Below are 14,843 nucleotides of genomic sequence, written 5' to 3'. Positions count from 1 at the left end.
AAAAGGCAGGGCAGCTGGGACCAGTCCAAATCCTCCAGCCCAGTGTATCTTCACACACACTGCACCCTGAAGTGAGGAGAGACACAGGAAGCTGTATGTAAAATGGCCGCCCAGCACACTGATTTTTCCCCTCCTCCCTCCCTGCACCAGCCTTCAGGGGAGCAGAGTTATATATAAGAGGAGCCCTGGAGGTGCAGGAGTGGGGTGCCGCTGTCCTCCGGTGCCGCTGGCCACTGTGGCCGCCTCGGGAGCGCGATGGCGCACGCGCGCCCGGCGGAGCTCCGAAATTGAGGCCGGGGATTGTGTTGCGGCCTAGGCCCGGTGTCCGGGCGGCCGCTGACGCGAGCCGAGAGCGCTCGTACGGGTCTGTGACGGAGCCTGACGCTTCCCCAACACCGCCAGACAGGTGAGGAGTCCAGGGAGGACAATAAAGAGAGCCCCAGGATTATGTCAGGATCTGTGCCCAGGGAGCTCCTCGATCTTGCCTCCTAGTCCCTTGCCGCCGTGGCCACGCCCCCGCTCATATATATCGAAAAATTGCATTTTAATGTAAAGCCAAAATCCTCTGCAACTTTTCCAGTTTCTAAGGAAATAGATTCTCTGGCTAAGGCAGCGTGGTTAAATCCTGATTAAAAAAAATGTATCACTCCTAAACGAATACTACATTCCTTCCCATTTCCTATAGAGGATAGGAAAACCTTTGAAACCCCCCCCAATAGTGGATACGTCTGTGTCCTGGCTGTCACGTAAAATTGTACTACCTGTACCGGGGGCTATTTCTCTCAAAGAGCCTGCTGATCGCAAAATGGAAACCACTCTTGAGTCTATTTATTCTGCTGTAGGTGTAGCCCAACTCCTTACCATAGAGTGCGGCTACATTGCCAGAGCTATGGTCAAATGGTCTGATGTCATTTTAAATGGGTTGCATACACTACCTCAGGAGGAGATAGTTATGATACTTCAACATATCCAAGATGCTGCAAACTTCATGAGTGAGGCTGTTAAGAAACTGTGTATCATTAATGGCCGTACCTCAGCGATGGAAGTATCGGCTCGCAGAATCCTATGGCTGAGACAATTGTCAGCAGATGCTGATTCTAAAAAGGGGGTGGAAAACTTTCCTTTTACAGGTGATGCCTTGTTTGGGGAAGAACTGAACAAGTGGATATCTCAGGCGAGTAAATCTACATATCTGCTGTCTGCTGCGCCACCTGCTAGACGTCCCTATCATGTGCCCTCTCTGCAATCCTTTCATGTGGCCAGCTTTAGAGGCAGAGGTGCCTCCAATGCTGCTAGAGGAACTCGTTGTAAGTCCCGTAAACCAGTGGCTGCTGGGATTTCAGACCAAGCCTCCGGATCCTCTTCCACAAAGCCCTCCGCATGACGGATGGCCCCAGCAGCAAGGCGAATTTCAGGTAGGTGCTTGCCTTCAACACTTCGCCCACATATGGGCAGAGTCCTGCCAGGATCCTTGGGTGAGGGATCTCATATCCCAAGGGTACCGGCTGGAATTCCAGGAACTCCCTCCTCTCAGATTCTTCAGGTCAGGCTTACCAGCTTCACCTATAGCAAGGGTTAACTTGCAGGATGCAGTTCAAAAACTGTTTTCAACAGGAATTATTGTTCCAGTACCTTCTCAGCTCCAGACAAAGGTGTTTTAATTAAGCCTCTTTGTAGTCCCGAAACCGGACGGTTCTGTGCGGTCGATCCTGAACCTCAAATCCCTGAACCCTTTGAGTGTTCAAATTCAAGACGGAATCACTGAGAGCTGTGATAGCAAGTCTGGAGGAGGGAGAGTTCCTGGTTTAATTGGATGTCAAGGATGCATACCTGCATATCCCAATATGGCCACCTCATCAGGCGTTCCTACAGTTCACGGTACTGGACCAACACTTCCAGTTTCAGGCCTTACCCTTCGGTCTCTCTACATCCCCAAGGGTATTCACGAAGGTCATGGCAAAGATGATGTAACAATTGCGCATGATGGGTGTCAACATAATCCCGTACCTGGACAATCTCCTGATATAGGCTATGTGCCGAGAACAATGGCTGCGCAGCATCAACTTGACTACTCATCTGCTTACGGATCACGGATGGGTCCTCAATTTCAAGAAATCTCACCTGGAACCATCGCAGAGAATTCAGTTCCTGGGAAGGATCCTGGATATGGTGTCTCAGAAGGTTTACCTTCCAATGGACAAGGCCTTGACCATTCAGTCTATGGTCCACTTGGTATTAAAACCACGCAGGATTTCAATTCATCCTTGCATTCGCTTGCTGGGCAAGATGGTAGCCTCTTACGAGGCAATACAGTACGGCAGGTTTCATGCACGGCCATTCCAACTGAATCTGTAGGACAAATGGTCAGGATCTCACCTGCATATGCACCAGTCTATAACTCTGTCGCCGAAAGCAAAGATATCCCTACTAAGGTGGCTACAAGTCTTCCATCTGGTGGAGGGTTGGAGTTTCAATATTCAGTCTTGGACTTTGTTGACAACGGACTCCAGCCTTCGCGTTTGGGGGGCTGCGACCCAAGGGGCACAGTTCCAGGGGAGATGGTCGTGTCAGGAATCTGCACTTCCAATCAACATCCTGGAGCTCTCCTGCAAGCCTCATACCGCCTTCGAAATCAGGCCATCCAGGTGCAGTCGGACAACGCCACAGCAGTGGCATACATCAATCGACAGGGAGGAACAAGAAGCAGCGCCGCAATGCAAGAGGTGTCAAAAATACTTCTCTGGGCGGAAGCCAACGCAAGGGACATCTCAGCCATATACATTCGAGGAGTGGACAACTGGGAAGCGGAGTTCCTCAACAGCCATGACCTCCATCCGGGGGAAAGGGGACTTCACGCTCAGGTTTTTCAGTACCTAATTAACCGTGGGGCTGTCCACAAATAGACTTGATGGCGTCTTGTCTCAACAAGAAGCTCCGTCATTACTGCTCCAGAACGAGGGACCCACAAGCAATAGTGGTAGATGCTCTGATGACACAATGGACTTACGAGTTTGTGTACCTGTTTCCTCCTCTTCCTCTCATTCCAAGAGTTCTAAAAAGAATCAAAAAGGAAGGCATTCAGGCAATTCTGATTGCCCCAGATTGGTCTCGACAGGCCTGGTATGCGGACCTGCTGTCATTGGCTCAGGAGGAACCCTGGCCTCTACCACTACACAAGGACCTTCTTCTAAAAAAGGTCCCTTTGTCTAGTCAGACTTACAGCATTTACATTTGACGTCTTGGAAGTTGAGAGGTAGATTTTAACTAGAAAGGGTCTCCCTTCCAAGGTTATTTCCACTATTGTCCAGGCCCTTGATGTGGTTACATCCAAACATTGCCACCGTATTTAGAAGAAATATGTTTCTTGGTGCGAGGGTAGCAAATATTCCCGTGTGGAATTTCGTCTTGGTCTGTTTCTGCTGTTCTTACAAGCAGGCGTGGATAAGGGCCTTAGATTAGGCTACATCAAGGTTCAGATCTCGGCTCTCTCCATCTTCTTCCATAAACAACTGGTGGTACTTCCGAAAGTACAGACTTTTCTAAAGGGGGTTATGCACATTCAACCGCCCTTTGTCCCTCCCACGGCTCCGTCGGACCCAGTGGCAGAACTAGCGAGCGGTGGGCCCAGGTGCGACAAAATGCTTTGCCCCCCCCCATCCTATCCAAGTCCACCACCTCATCCCTGGAGAGGATTTGGTGAGGGGGACCTGCTCAGGGCCAGAGAAATGGATACCTGGCAACAGTGCCGTAACTAGACATTTTAGCACTGTGTGCAAGAAACGGCATCGGAGCCCCACTCCTGCATGCAAAACAGGGGCAGTGCGCGCCGTAGGCACGCGCAAAAATACATAGGGGCATGGCTTCGTGGGGAAGGAGTGTGGCCACAAAATAATACCAATTTATAAAATGGTGCACAGTAGTCTCCATTATTCAAATTACGCCGCACAGTAGCACCACTACACCAGGTAGAGACCCTTTTACACCTTACGGCGGACAGATTCCCCTTTTTACACATTACGGCAGACAGCGTCCCCTTTTTACACATTACGGCAGACAGCATCCCCCTTTTTACACATAACGGCAGACAGCGTGCCCTTTTTACACATAGCAGCAGACAGCGTGCACTTTTTACACATAACGGCTGACAGCGTCCCCTTTTTACACATAACGGCAGACAGCGTGCCCTTGTTACACATTACGGCAGACAGCGTGCCCTTTTTACACATTACGGCAGACAGCGTGCCCTTTTTACACATTACGGCAGACAGCGTGCCCTTTTTACACATTACGGCAGACAGCGTCCCCCTTTTTGCACATTACGGCAGGCAGATTCCCCCTTTTTACACATTGCAGCCGACAGCGTCGCCTTTTTACACATCACTGCAGGCAGATTCCCCCTTTTTACACATTACGTCAGGCAGATTCCCCCTTTTTTACACATTACGGCAGACAGTCCCCCTTCTTGCACATGAAGAAAGAAAGAAAGAAAGAAAGAAAGAAAAAAAAAAGAAAGAAAGAAAGAAAGAAAGAAAGAAAGAAAGAAAGAAAGAAAGAAAGAAAGAAAGAAAGAAAGAAAGAAAGAAAGAATTATACTTACCCTCTCCGCTGGCTCAGGCTCCTCGGTGCAGCTTCTGGAAGAGATCCCGGGCAGGAGAGAAGGAGGAGGAGGGAGGTGGAGGAGGGAGCCGCAGCAGTGCTGTGTTATTGGTGGAGGCGCTGCTGCTGCTGTCCCTCTGCTTCCCTATAGGCTGTTCTCCGCCGCTGTGAATGCTGGGATGCGCTTCACAGCGGCGGAAGACAGCCTATAGTGAAGCAGAGGGACAGCAGCAGCAGCGCCTCAACCAATAACACAGCGCTGCTGTGGCTCCCTCCTCCACCTTCCTCCTCCTCCTTCCCCCTATACCGCTGCGCTCCTCTCCTCTCTCTCCGGGCAGCTGTGTGCTGCGGGCAGCGGTTGCCCGCAGCACACAGTGGCATGTAATGAGTCAGTTTGAATCATTACATGCTTTGGGCCCCGGGACAGTGGCGGGCCCCAGTGTAACGCACTGGTTGCACTGGCGGTAGTTCCGCCTCTGGTCGGACCTCAATGTGGTATTGACCTTTCTCCAGTCGGATTGATTTGAACCTCTACATAGGGTAGACTTGAAGTACCTTACGTGGAAGACAGTTATGTTACTGGCCTTGACTTCTGCTCGACGGGTGTCGAAATTGGGAGCCTTATCCTGTAAGAGCCTGTACTTGATATTTCATGAGGATAGGGCAGAGCTCAGAACTCGCCTTTCATGTGAATCAACTGATTGTGTCGCCCTTTCATGTGAATCAACCAATTGTTGTTCCAGTGTTATCCGACACTTCTATTGCCCAGAAGTCCCTGGATGTGGTTCACACTTTGAAGATCTACGTCAAATGGACGGCTCGTCACAGGAAATCTGACTCGCTTTTTGTCCTCTATGATGCTACTAAAATTGGTCGCCCTGCCTCTAAGCAGTCCATTGCTAGATGGCTTAAACTGACTATTCAACAAACCTATACTTCAGCAGCTCTACCGCTGCCGAGTTCTATTCAGGTCCACTCTACAAGGTCAGTGGGTTCTTCCTTGGTGGCTGCCCAGGGTGTCTTGGCCTTACAGTTGTGCCGGGCAGCTACTTGCTCTGGTTCGAACATGTTTTTTAAGTTCTAGAGGTTTGACACCTTGGACAACGATGACCCACAGTTTGGTCAGGCGGTTTTGCAGGGGTCTCAGCACTTTCCCACACGTTCTGGGAGCTTTGGGACGTCCCCATGGTAATCTACTATTCCCCAGTATCCACTAGGACGTTAGAGAAAATAGGAATTTAATATCTACTGGTAATTCCATTTCTTGTAGTCGGTAGTGGATACTGGGCGCCCGCCTCAGTGCTTCGTTTCCTGCTTACCTGGTTGTAAGTGTTCTTGGTTGGGTTTCCTGTTGCTTTCCCTTTTCCATATTTGGTTAGCATTGCTATCCTTCTTATAATTAGCGTGGCTTTCCTCTGTTCTGGTTAGCTCTGATATCTTGATATTGTTGTGTGTTGGTCATTACCTCACTGCTTTTTGTGTTTATATCCTTCTCTCACAATATGTCCGTCTCCTCGGGCACAGTTTTCCTAGACTGATTCTGCTAGGAGGGGCATAGAGGGGAAGAGCCAGCACAAAATTAATTTCTTAAAGTGCCAGGCTCCAGTGGACCCAATCTATATCCCATGGTAATCTACTATTCCCCAGTATCCACTACGGACTACGAGAAAAGGAATTACCGGTTGGTATTAAAGTCCTATTTTCTCTGCTATCCCTTCTCTGTTCTGTTAATATTTGCTATTCTTTGCAACCATGTCCTGCCTGAGGAATCAGTTGGTATCCTGGTCCATTACTTTGTGGATGCTAACTCTGGGCCGTCGGTCCCGGCCTCTATTATGTGACAGCAGAAAGCGTAAAGTTGTAACGCTACAAACACAATAGCAGATACTGTAATAAGTCAATCAGTAAACTATTGGTCACTCTGGAAGAAAACTTGTAGAATAACGCTTGCTTCAACTCTACGGTGTTGATTTAATTGAATGCGAATTGAATAGTGCCGGAAAGGAGTTCCTAACACTATTCAATTCAGCGCGTTCTTTAGTCCAACTAGTGGATTTTGAAATCCGACAAAACTAGTGGCGCGATGCTATTTTATACCCTAGCACAGCGCAAACAGCATTATGGTGGGGCACTTATGTCGGAGAATGGCCAATATCGTGCCTAAACATCCTGTTTAAGGCGCAAGTATGGGCAGTCTCCGACATATCAGAGATCTGAATTGAATAGCGCCAGGACCTCTTTCTGGAGTTATTTAATTTGCGTTCAATTGAATCAACCCCTATAAGTCTTAAATACTTTAGTTTCTCATCTCATACTGTATTTAGATGATGAACTGAACATTTACTACCACTAATTAAATTTGCATTTGTATTTTAAAACACGTTTTAAGCAAACAAAAAAATTCAAAAGATTAAAACAATCAAATTATGCAGATGTTTCATGTGATTCTGTACAGAACAGATGAGACAAGTGACCTATTACATGGGTGGGAGACATTTAATTTTTGGCGGCCACGCTGGCGCTTGTAGTGGCACTCCCACAGGGGAACGTTGGCGCTTGTAGTGGTGCACTGACAGGGGCATGATGGTACTTGTAGTGGACCAGTGACAGGGTTATGCGGATGCTTGTAGTGGGATTTTGACATGGGCACGCTGTGACATGTAGCCCCACCCTGAGCTGCTGAAGCACAGGAAAGGCTATATACTGCTATAGGGTGGTATTAGAGTACTCACCAGTGGAGGCTGAGCAGGTATGTCCTACCCTCAGCGTTCAGTAGGTATCACGGGCATTATTTTGTGTATGCCTGCTTTGAGCCGGTGGTCTCGGCCTGCGAGGTGTGGCGTCGGGCTGTCCGCGGCCTGTTTGGATCACTGATACAGCAGGCGTCTCTCTCTTGTCAGCTCCCCTCTGCCAGCTGCACAGCAGCACAGTCGGGGGAAAACTATGGGGCGGTGCGGGAACCACGAGATTCCGGCTCCTCTCTAATGTAAGCGGGCGCTGCAGGGGCTACTGTTTGCCGTGGGTGGGCGGGCGGGGCGGAGGCGGAACACCTTCTGTCTCCAATCACAACTGACGAAACGCAGTTTCGCCCCATCCCAGTGCACTTCAACCCCTGCATACATGCATACATACACACAAGCTTTGGAAATGGTGAGTACAAACAAAGAGCTCTTACCCATAGGAGCCCTGTGCTGGATCCATAAAGTTTGGTTTGTGGAGCGTGAAAAATCGGGACACACACACAAACACACACACACACACACACACACACACACACACACAAACCTTGTGAGGGGCGGGGCCTTCGGCTGTGGGATGGCTGCCCCTGCTGTAACAGGTAAAAAAAATGTTCCCATCTCTGTGGGGTTGGGGGAAGGGAGAACCGGCCAGGGGGATCGGCACTAAAGGGTCTTCACCATGCTGTTCTGCAACAGCATATCAGGGTAGCATGGAGATAGCCTCTATAATAGGGCGCCTACCTGTATTGCTAACCCCACCCCACCCCACCCTGGTTCTGGTATGAATGGTCGACCATGTTAAGGTCGACAGTCATTAGGTAGACAACTATTGATTGACATTGACATGGTTGATATGGAGAAATAGTTGACATATCAAAATGGTCGACAAGGGGCAGATCAACACATGAAAACGTCGACATGGATTGTAAACTGTTTTTGGTGACATTTTTTCCGTAACATGACCAGGAACCCCAATTAGTGTTCCGCGTCCCCTTGCATGGTGCGAACAGGTTACTATTCCTAATCATAGTCCACGTGGATGGTACAGTATGAAAAAGTTAAAAATCTTTAAAAAAGAAGAAGCCATGTCGACCTTTTCATGTGTCGACCTGTCCCGCGGCAACAATTTTCATATGTCGACCATTTGTCCATGTCGACCATGTCAATGTCGACCAATAGTAGTCGACCTAGTGACTACCGACCTGCGAAACGGATACCCCCGCCCCCACCTTCTGGGCTCACACAGTGCAAGCTCCTGTCCAGCACTGCGTGAGATCGGCTGCAGTGAGGAGCTTCCGCTCAGACTGCCTCTGCAGGACAGCCATCACTTCCCACAACGATGGCAGTGACATCCCCCGTTCAGGCCCCGCCCCCGGCATTTCTGGACTTGCACATGTGCAGTCCAATTTTTCACAGTGCAAAAACCGGGAAGCAAAGTAAGGTTTGCGGGCAGCGGAAGGCTCAATAAAAAATCGTGAGCCACCCGCTAAATGCGGGAGGGTAGGCAAGACTGCGGTGACCAGGAGAAGGCAATCATAGCGTAGGAGGGAAGTACAGAAAGAGATCATTTTGTCCCTCCTAGTTTATAGTAAGCCGGGCGCAATCAGTGGTATCAAATCAATGAAATACTATTTGGTTTAATTAAATACGTATAATATAATAAAATAACATAAATGATAAACTCATGTCACCTTATAAAAGGACTAATTATAAAAAGCAGCCCCCAAATTTGACACTCTGGTGTGTCAAGCTTATTTAGAAACAATTTTGTAATTATTAACCATGAATAAAAATCGGTGCATAAAAATTGATGTCCACAGAATCTTCCCTGTATAGGCACAAATGGTTTGATAATTACAAATATGCGGCAGTTTTAATCATTATCATTTATTTGTGTTATATATGTTATCTTATTATTAAAACAATTTATTAATTGCAAGTGCCCTCTAGATATTCATATTTATTCATTTCTGTATGTTATCTGATATAATTATTTTGTCCCTCCTGCCTGGAAAGGGTCACGTTGGGAGGTATGGAGTTATATAATGAACATATACATATAACTAGTCAGCGCTGACATTTATCTGCCAAATACCAAAATGGCCGATGTGGGCGCCAGCAACTGGTAGCCATATTGGTATCTGGCAGAGCGAATCACGCTCCGTCTTTGTTTACAGCAGTGATATTTCCATTACCCACGTGGTACGCAAATACGGAGACTGCAGGAGGAGGGGGCGAGAGATCGAATAGATCGGCAATCGTCTCAGGGGCTGGATGTAAACACAAAGCTGGGAATGCTGCTGAGCCCTGAGAGATTGTGTGAGATCACCAGCAGTCACGTGATCTCGCCGCGCGTGGGCCCTTCCACGCTACAAGCCGGGTGAGTTGGAGAGTGAAATTGATTAACCCTTTAATGGACACGCTGACCAACCTGATGTACAGCACTGCAAGTTCTGGCGCTGGTGGCCCTGTAACTCGCTGCCAACCAATAGAGTCTCAGTAATCTTCTATTATATGTTGGTTTAATCAGTATTTTACTTATTTGTTTTTATAATCCCGTAATGCAGCTCTAGCTAATAATCATATATAATAGAGTCTGGAAAAGTGCGTATTGTGCTTAGCATGCTACTCATATGTTTGGGTTTATTAATTATGTCTATGTTATTTAGTCTATTATTACTGAGGCAGTATGTCTGGAATAAAAAGAACGATTGAAGATAAGGACCCAGATTATGAAGACATTTCAGTCGTGCACCAGAATAAGCGATACAAGGCAAACGAGACCTCAGGTACATAGGAACGTAAGACGTTTATCTTTCCATCAAGTTACATAAACTAGAGTAACCATATTATTCCTTTACCTGGGACGCTTATGGATTACACAGGTTCTGTGGCTGGCTGACTTCAAGCCTGCATTTCAGCTGGTTTTAATCAGCCACAGAACCTGTGTAATTCATGAGCTCCCAAGTAAAAAGGATAATATGGTCACCCTACATCAGTGATTCTCAAACTCTGTCCTCAGGACCCCACACAGTGCATGTTTTGCAGGTAACCCAGCAAGTGCACAGGAGTATTAATTACTCACTGATACATTTTAAAAATTCCACAGGTGGAGCTAATTATTTAACTTGAGATTCTGTGAGGAGACTTGCAAAACATGCACTGTGTGGGGTCCTGAGGACCGAGTTTGAGAACCTGTGCCCTACATAAACTAAAGGGCCCCATACACTATGTCTGACCCTCATGTCGCATAAGATTTCCCTTGAACCGCCCGGCAGCCTCCCGGGCGGCAGGATCGCATAAGATACATTGTATGCGGTCCTTTTACATACGATCCCAGCCATGCCTGCGGTAATCTACATATGAGTGCAGCGCTAACAATCTAGGGGCTCCGATCCGATGGTCACGGGACTGCGGATCGGATGTAAAACACATCCGATTTGTCACTTTTCATCTGATTATCATCCCGAAAGGTCGAAATCGGATAAAATCGGGCATTATCGTTGTAGTGTATGGGGCTCTTTAGTTCATTTTACCTGTCCGTAGGCGTACCATGAGATCACTTTAAACCGGGACACTCATGAATTACACAGGTTATGTGGCTGCCTGATTTCAAGCCTTCATTTCACTTTGTTTAATCAGTCACAGAACCTGTGTAATCCATGAGCATCCCGGTTTGAAGGGATAGTATGGTAAGTCTACCTTTCCGCATGGCTGTGATCGTTTTAATAGCTTCACGTACATTATTGGCTATGGTGGGTATCCAGTTACCCATGGTAAAACATGGGGAGCAACAAACTGATGTTTTACCAATCGTGTTTTTACATGCTATCCAGTTTGGATTGCCTGTAAAAAAATAAAAATAAAATAATACTTTTCTCTGACGTCCTAAGTGGATGCTGGGGACTCCGTAAGGACCATGGGGAATAGCGGCTCCGCAGGAGACAGGGCACAAAAGTAAAAGCTTTAGGATCAGGTGGTGTGCACTGGCTCCTCCCCCCATGACCCTCCTCCAAGCCTCAGTTAGGTTTTTGTGCCCGGCCGAGAAGGGTGCAATCTAGGTGGCTCTCCTAAAGAGCTGCTTAGAGTAAAAGTTTTATTAGGTTTTTTATTTTCAGTGAGTCCTGCTGGCAACAGGCTCACTGCAACGAGGGACTTAGGGGAGAAGAAGTGAACTCACCTGCGTGCAGGATGGATTGGCTTCTTGGCTACTGGACACTAGCTCCAGAGGGACGATCACAGGTACAGCCTGGATGGGTCACCGGAGCCGCGCCGCCGACCCCCTTGCAGATGCTGAAGAGAGAAGAGGTCCAGAAATCGGCGGCTGAAGACTTCCCAGTCTTCTTAAGGTAGCGCACAGCACTGCAGCTGTGCGCCATTGCTCTCAGCACACTTCACACCAACGGTCACTGAGGGTGCAGGGCGCTGGGGGGGGCGCCCTGGGCAGCAATGAAAGTACCTATGCTGGCTAAATATACATCACATATAGCCTCTGGGGCTATATGGATGTATTTAACCCCTGCCAGGTTGTCAGAAAAACGGGAGAAGAAGCCCGCCGAAAAGGGGGCGGGGCCTATTCTCCTCAGCACGCAGCGCCATTTTCCCTCACAGAACTGCTGGTGGGAAGGCTCCCAGGCTCTCCCCTGCACTGCACTACAGAAACAGGGTTAAAACAGAGAGGGGGGGCATTTTTGTGGCGATATTATTACATATTAAGATGCTATAAGGGAAAACACTTATATAAGGTTGTCCCTGTAAAATTATAGCGTTTTGGTGTGTGCTGGCAAACTCTCCCTCTGTCTCCCCAAAGGGCTAGTGGGGTCCTGTCCTCTATCAGAGCATTCCCTGTGTGTGTGCTGTGTGTCGGTACGTGTGTGTCGACATGTATGAGGACGATGTTGGTGAGGAGGCGGAGCAATTGCCTGTAATGGTGATGTCACTCTCTAGGGAGTCGACACCGGAATGGATGGCTTATTTAGGGAATTACGTGATAATGTCAACACGCTGCAAGGTCGGTTGACGACATGAGACGGCCGGCAAACCAATTAGTACCTGTCCAGGCGTCTCAAACACCGTCAGGGGCTTTAAAACGCCCATTACCTCAGTCGGTCGACACAGACACGGACACTGACTCCAGTGTCGACGGTGAAGAAACAAACGTATTTTCCATTAGGGCCACACGTTACATGTTAAGGGCAATGAAGGAGGTGTTACATAATTCTGATACTACAAGTACCACAAAAAAGGGTATTATGTGGGGTGTGAAAAAACTACCTGTAGTTTTTCCTGAATCAGATAAATTAAATGAAGTGTGTGATGATGCGTGGGTTTCCCCCGATAGAAAATTATTGGCGTTATACCCTTTTCCGCCAGAAGTTAGGGCGCGTTGGGAAACACCCCCTAGGGTGGATAAGGCGCTCACACGCTTATCAAAACAAGTGGCGTTACCGTCTCCAGATACGGCCGCCCTCAAGGAGCCAGCTAATAGGAGGCTGGAAAATATCCTAAAAAGTATATACACACATACTGGTGTTATACTGCGACCAGCGATCGCCTCAGCCTGGATGTGCAGCGCTGGGGTGGCTTGGTCGGATTCCCTGACTGAAAATATTGATACCCTTGACAGGGACAGTATTTTATTGACTATAGAGCATTTAAAGGATGCATTACTATATATGAGAGATGCACAGAGGGATATTTGCACTCTGGCATCAAGAGTAAATGCGATGTCCATGTCTGCCAGAAGATGTTTATGGACACGACAGTGGTCAGGTGATGCAGATTCCAAACGGCACATGGAAGTATTGCCGTATAAAGAAAAAGACACCGTCTTTCAGCCTCAGTCCTTTCGTCCCCATAAGGGCAAGCGGGCAAAAGGCCAGTCATATCTGCCCAGGGGTAGAGGAAAGGGAAGAAGACTGCAGCAGGCAGCCCCTTCCCAGGAACAGAAGCCCTCCACCGCTTCTGCCAAGTCCTCAGCATGACGCTGGGGCCGTACAAGCGGACTCAAAGGCGGTGGGGGGTCGTCTCAAGAGTTTCAGCGCGCAGTGGGCTCACTCGCAAGTGGACCCCTGGATCCTACAAGTAGTATCCCAGGGGTACAGATTGGAAATTCGAGACGTCTCCCCCTCGCAGGTTCCTGAAGTCTGCTGTACCAACGTCTCCCTCCGACAGGGAGGCAGTATTGGAAACAGTTCACAAGCTGTATTCCCAGCAGGTGATAATCAAAGTACCCCTCCTACAACAAGGAAAGGGGTATTATTCCACACTATTTGTGGTACTGAAGCCAGACGGCTCGGTGAGATCTATTCTAAATCTGAAATCTTTGAACACTTACATACAAAGGTTAAAATCAAGATGGAGTCACTCAGAGCAGTGATAGCGAACCAGGAAGAAGGGGACTATATGGTGTCCCTGGACATCAAGGATGCTTACCTCCATGTCCCAAATTGCCCTTCTCACCAAGGGTACCTCAGGTTCGTGGTACAGAACTGTCACTATCAGTTTCAGACGCTGCCGTTTGGATTGTCCACGGCACCACGGGTCTTTACCAAGGTAATGGCCGAAATGATGATTCTTCTTCAAAGAAAAGGCGTCTTAATTATCCCTTACTTGGACGATCTCCTGATAAGGGCAAGGTCCAGAGAACAGTTGGAGGTCGGAGTAGCACTATCTCAAGTAGTTCTACGACAGCACGGATGGATTCTAAATATTCCAAAATCGCAGCTGATTCCGACGACACGTCTGCTGTTCCTAGGGATGATTCTGGACACAGTCCAGAAAAAGGTGTTTCTCCCGGAGGAGAAAGCCAGGGAGTTATCCGAGCTAGTTAGGAACCTCCTAGAACCAGGCCAAGTGTCAGTGCATCAATGCACAAGAGTCCTGGGGAAAATGGTGGCTTCTTACGAAGCGATTCCATTCGGCAGATTTCACGCAAGAATTTTTCAGTGGGATCTGCTGGACGAATGGTCCGGATCGCATCTTCAGATGTATCAGCGGATAATCCTGTCTCCAAGGACAAGGGTGTCTCTTCTGTGGTGGCTGCAGAGTGCTCATCTACTAGAGGGCAGCAGATTCGGCATTCAGGACTGGGTCCTGGTGACCACGGATGCCAGCCTGAGAGGCTGGGGAGCAGTCACACAGGGAAGAAATTTCCAAGGAGTGTGGTCAAGTCTGGAGACTTCTCTCCACATAAATATACTGGAGCTAAGGGCAAGTTACAATGCTCTGAGCCTAGGAAGACCTCTGCTTCAAAGTCAACTGGTGCTGATCCAGTCGGACAACATCACGGCAGTCGCCCACGTAAACAGACAGGGCGGCACAAGAAGCAGGAGGGCAATGGGCGAAAAATCATGTGATAACACTGTCAGCGGTGTTCATTCCGGGAGTGGACAACTGGGAAGCAGACTTCCTCAGCAGGCACGACCTCCACCCGGGAGAGTGGGGACTTCATCTGGAAGTCTTCCACATGATTGTGAACCGTTGGGAAAGACCAAAGGTGGACATGAT

General features: G+C 48.4%; 1 protein-coding gene across 6 annotated transcripts in view; it reads left to right on the top strand.

The window, feature by feature from the left end:
• Positions 1–9,543: 9,543 nt before the first annotated feature.
• Positions 9,544–14,843, top strand: part of YEATS2 (YEATS domain containing 2) — a 300,282-nt gene continuing 294,982 nt past the window's right edge. For 4 of the 6 annotated variants that reach the window (XM_063915696.1, XM_063915693.1, XM_063915695.1 and 1 more), the window contains exons 1-2: positions 9,544–9,714; positions 10,004–10,123. In XM_063915696.1, the coding sequence (XP_063771766.1) occupies positions 10,067–10,123 (57 nt within the window). In that variant the 5' untranslated portion in view covers positions 9,544–9,714; positions 10,004–10,066. Of the gene's footprint in view, positions 9,715–9,745; positions 9,851–10,003; positions 10,124–14,843 lie in introns of those variants that run through there. The other 2 variants (XM_063915697.1, XM_063915692.1) reach the window with 1 other exon arrangement.

The sequence above is a fragment of the Pseudophryne corroboree genome, chromosome 4, assembly GCF_028390025.1.
Source record: "Pseudophryne corroboree isolate aPseCor3 chromosome 4, aPseCor3.hap2, whole genome shotgun sequence".
NCBI lineage: Eukaryota > Metazoa > Chordata > Amphibia > Anura > Myobatrachidae > Pseudophryne > Pseudophryne corroboree.
The sequence above is the reverse complement of the archived record's forward strand: the minus strand, read 5'-3'. Positions and strand labels throughout refer to the sequence as shown.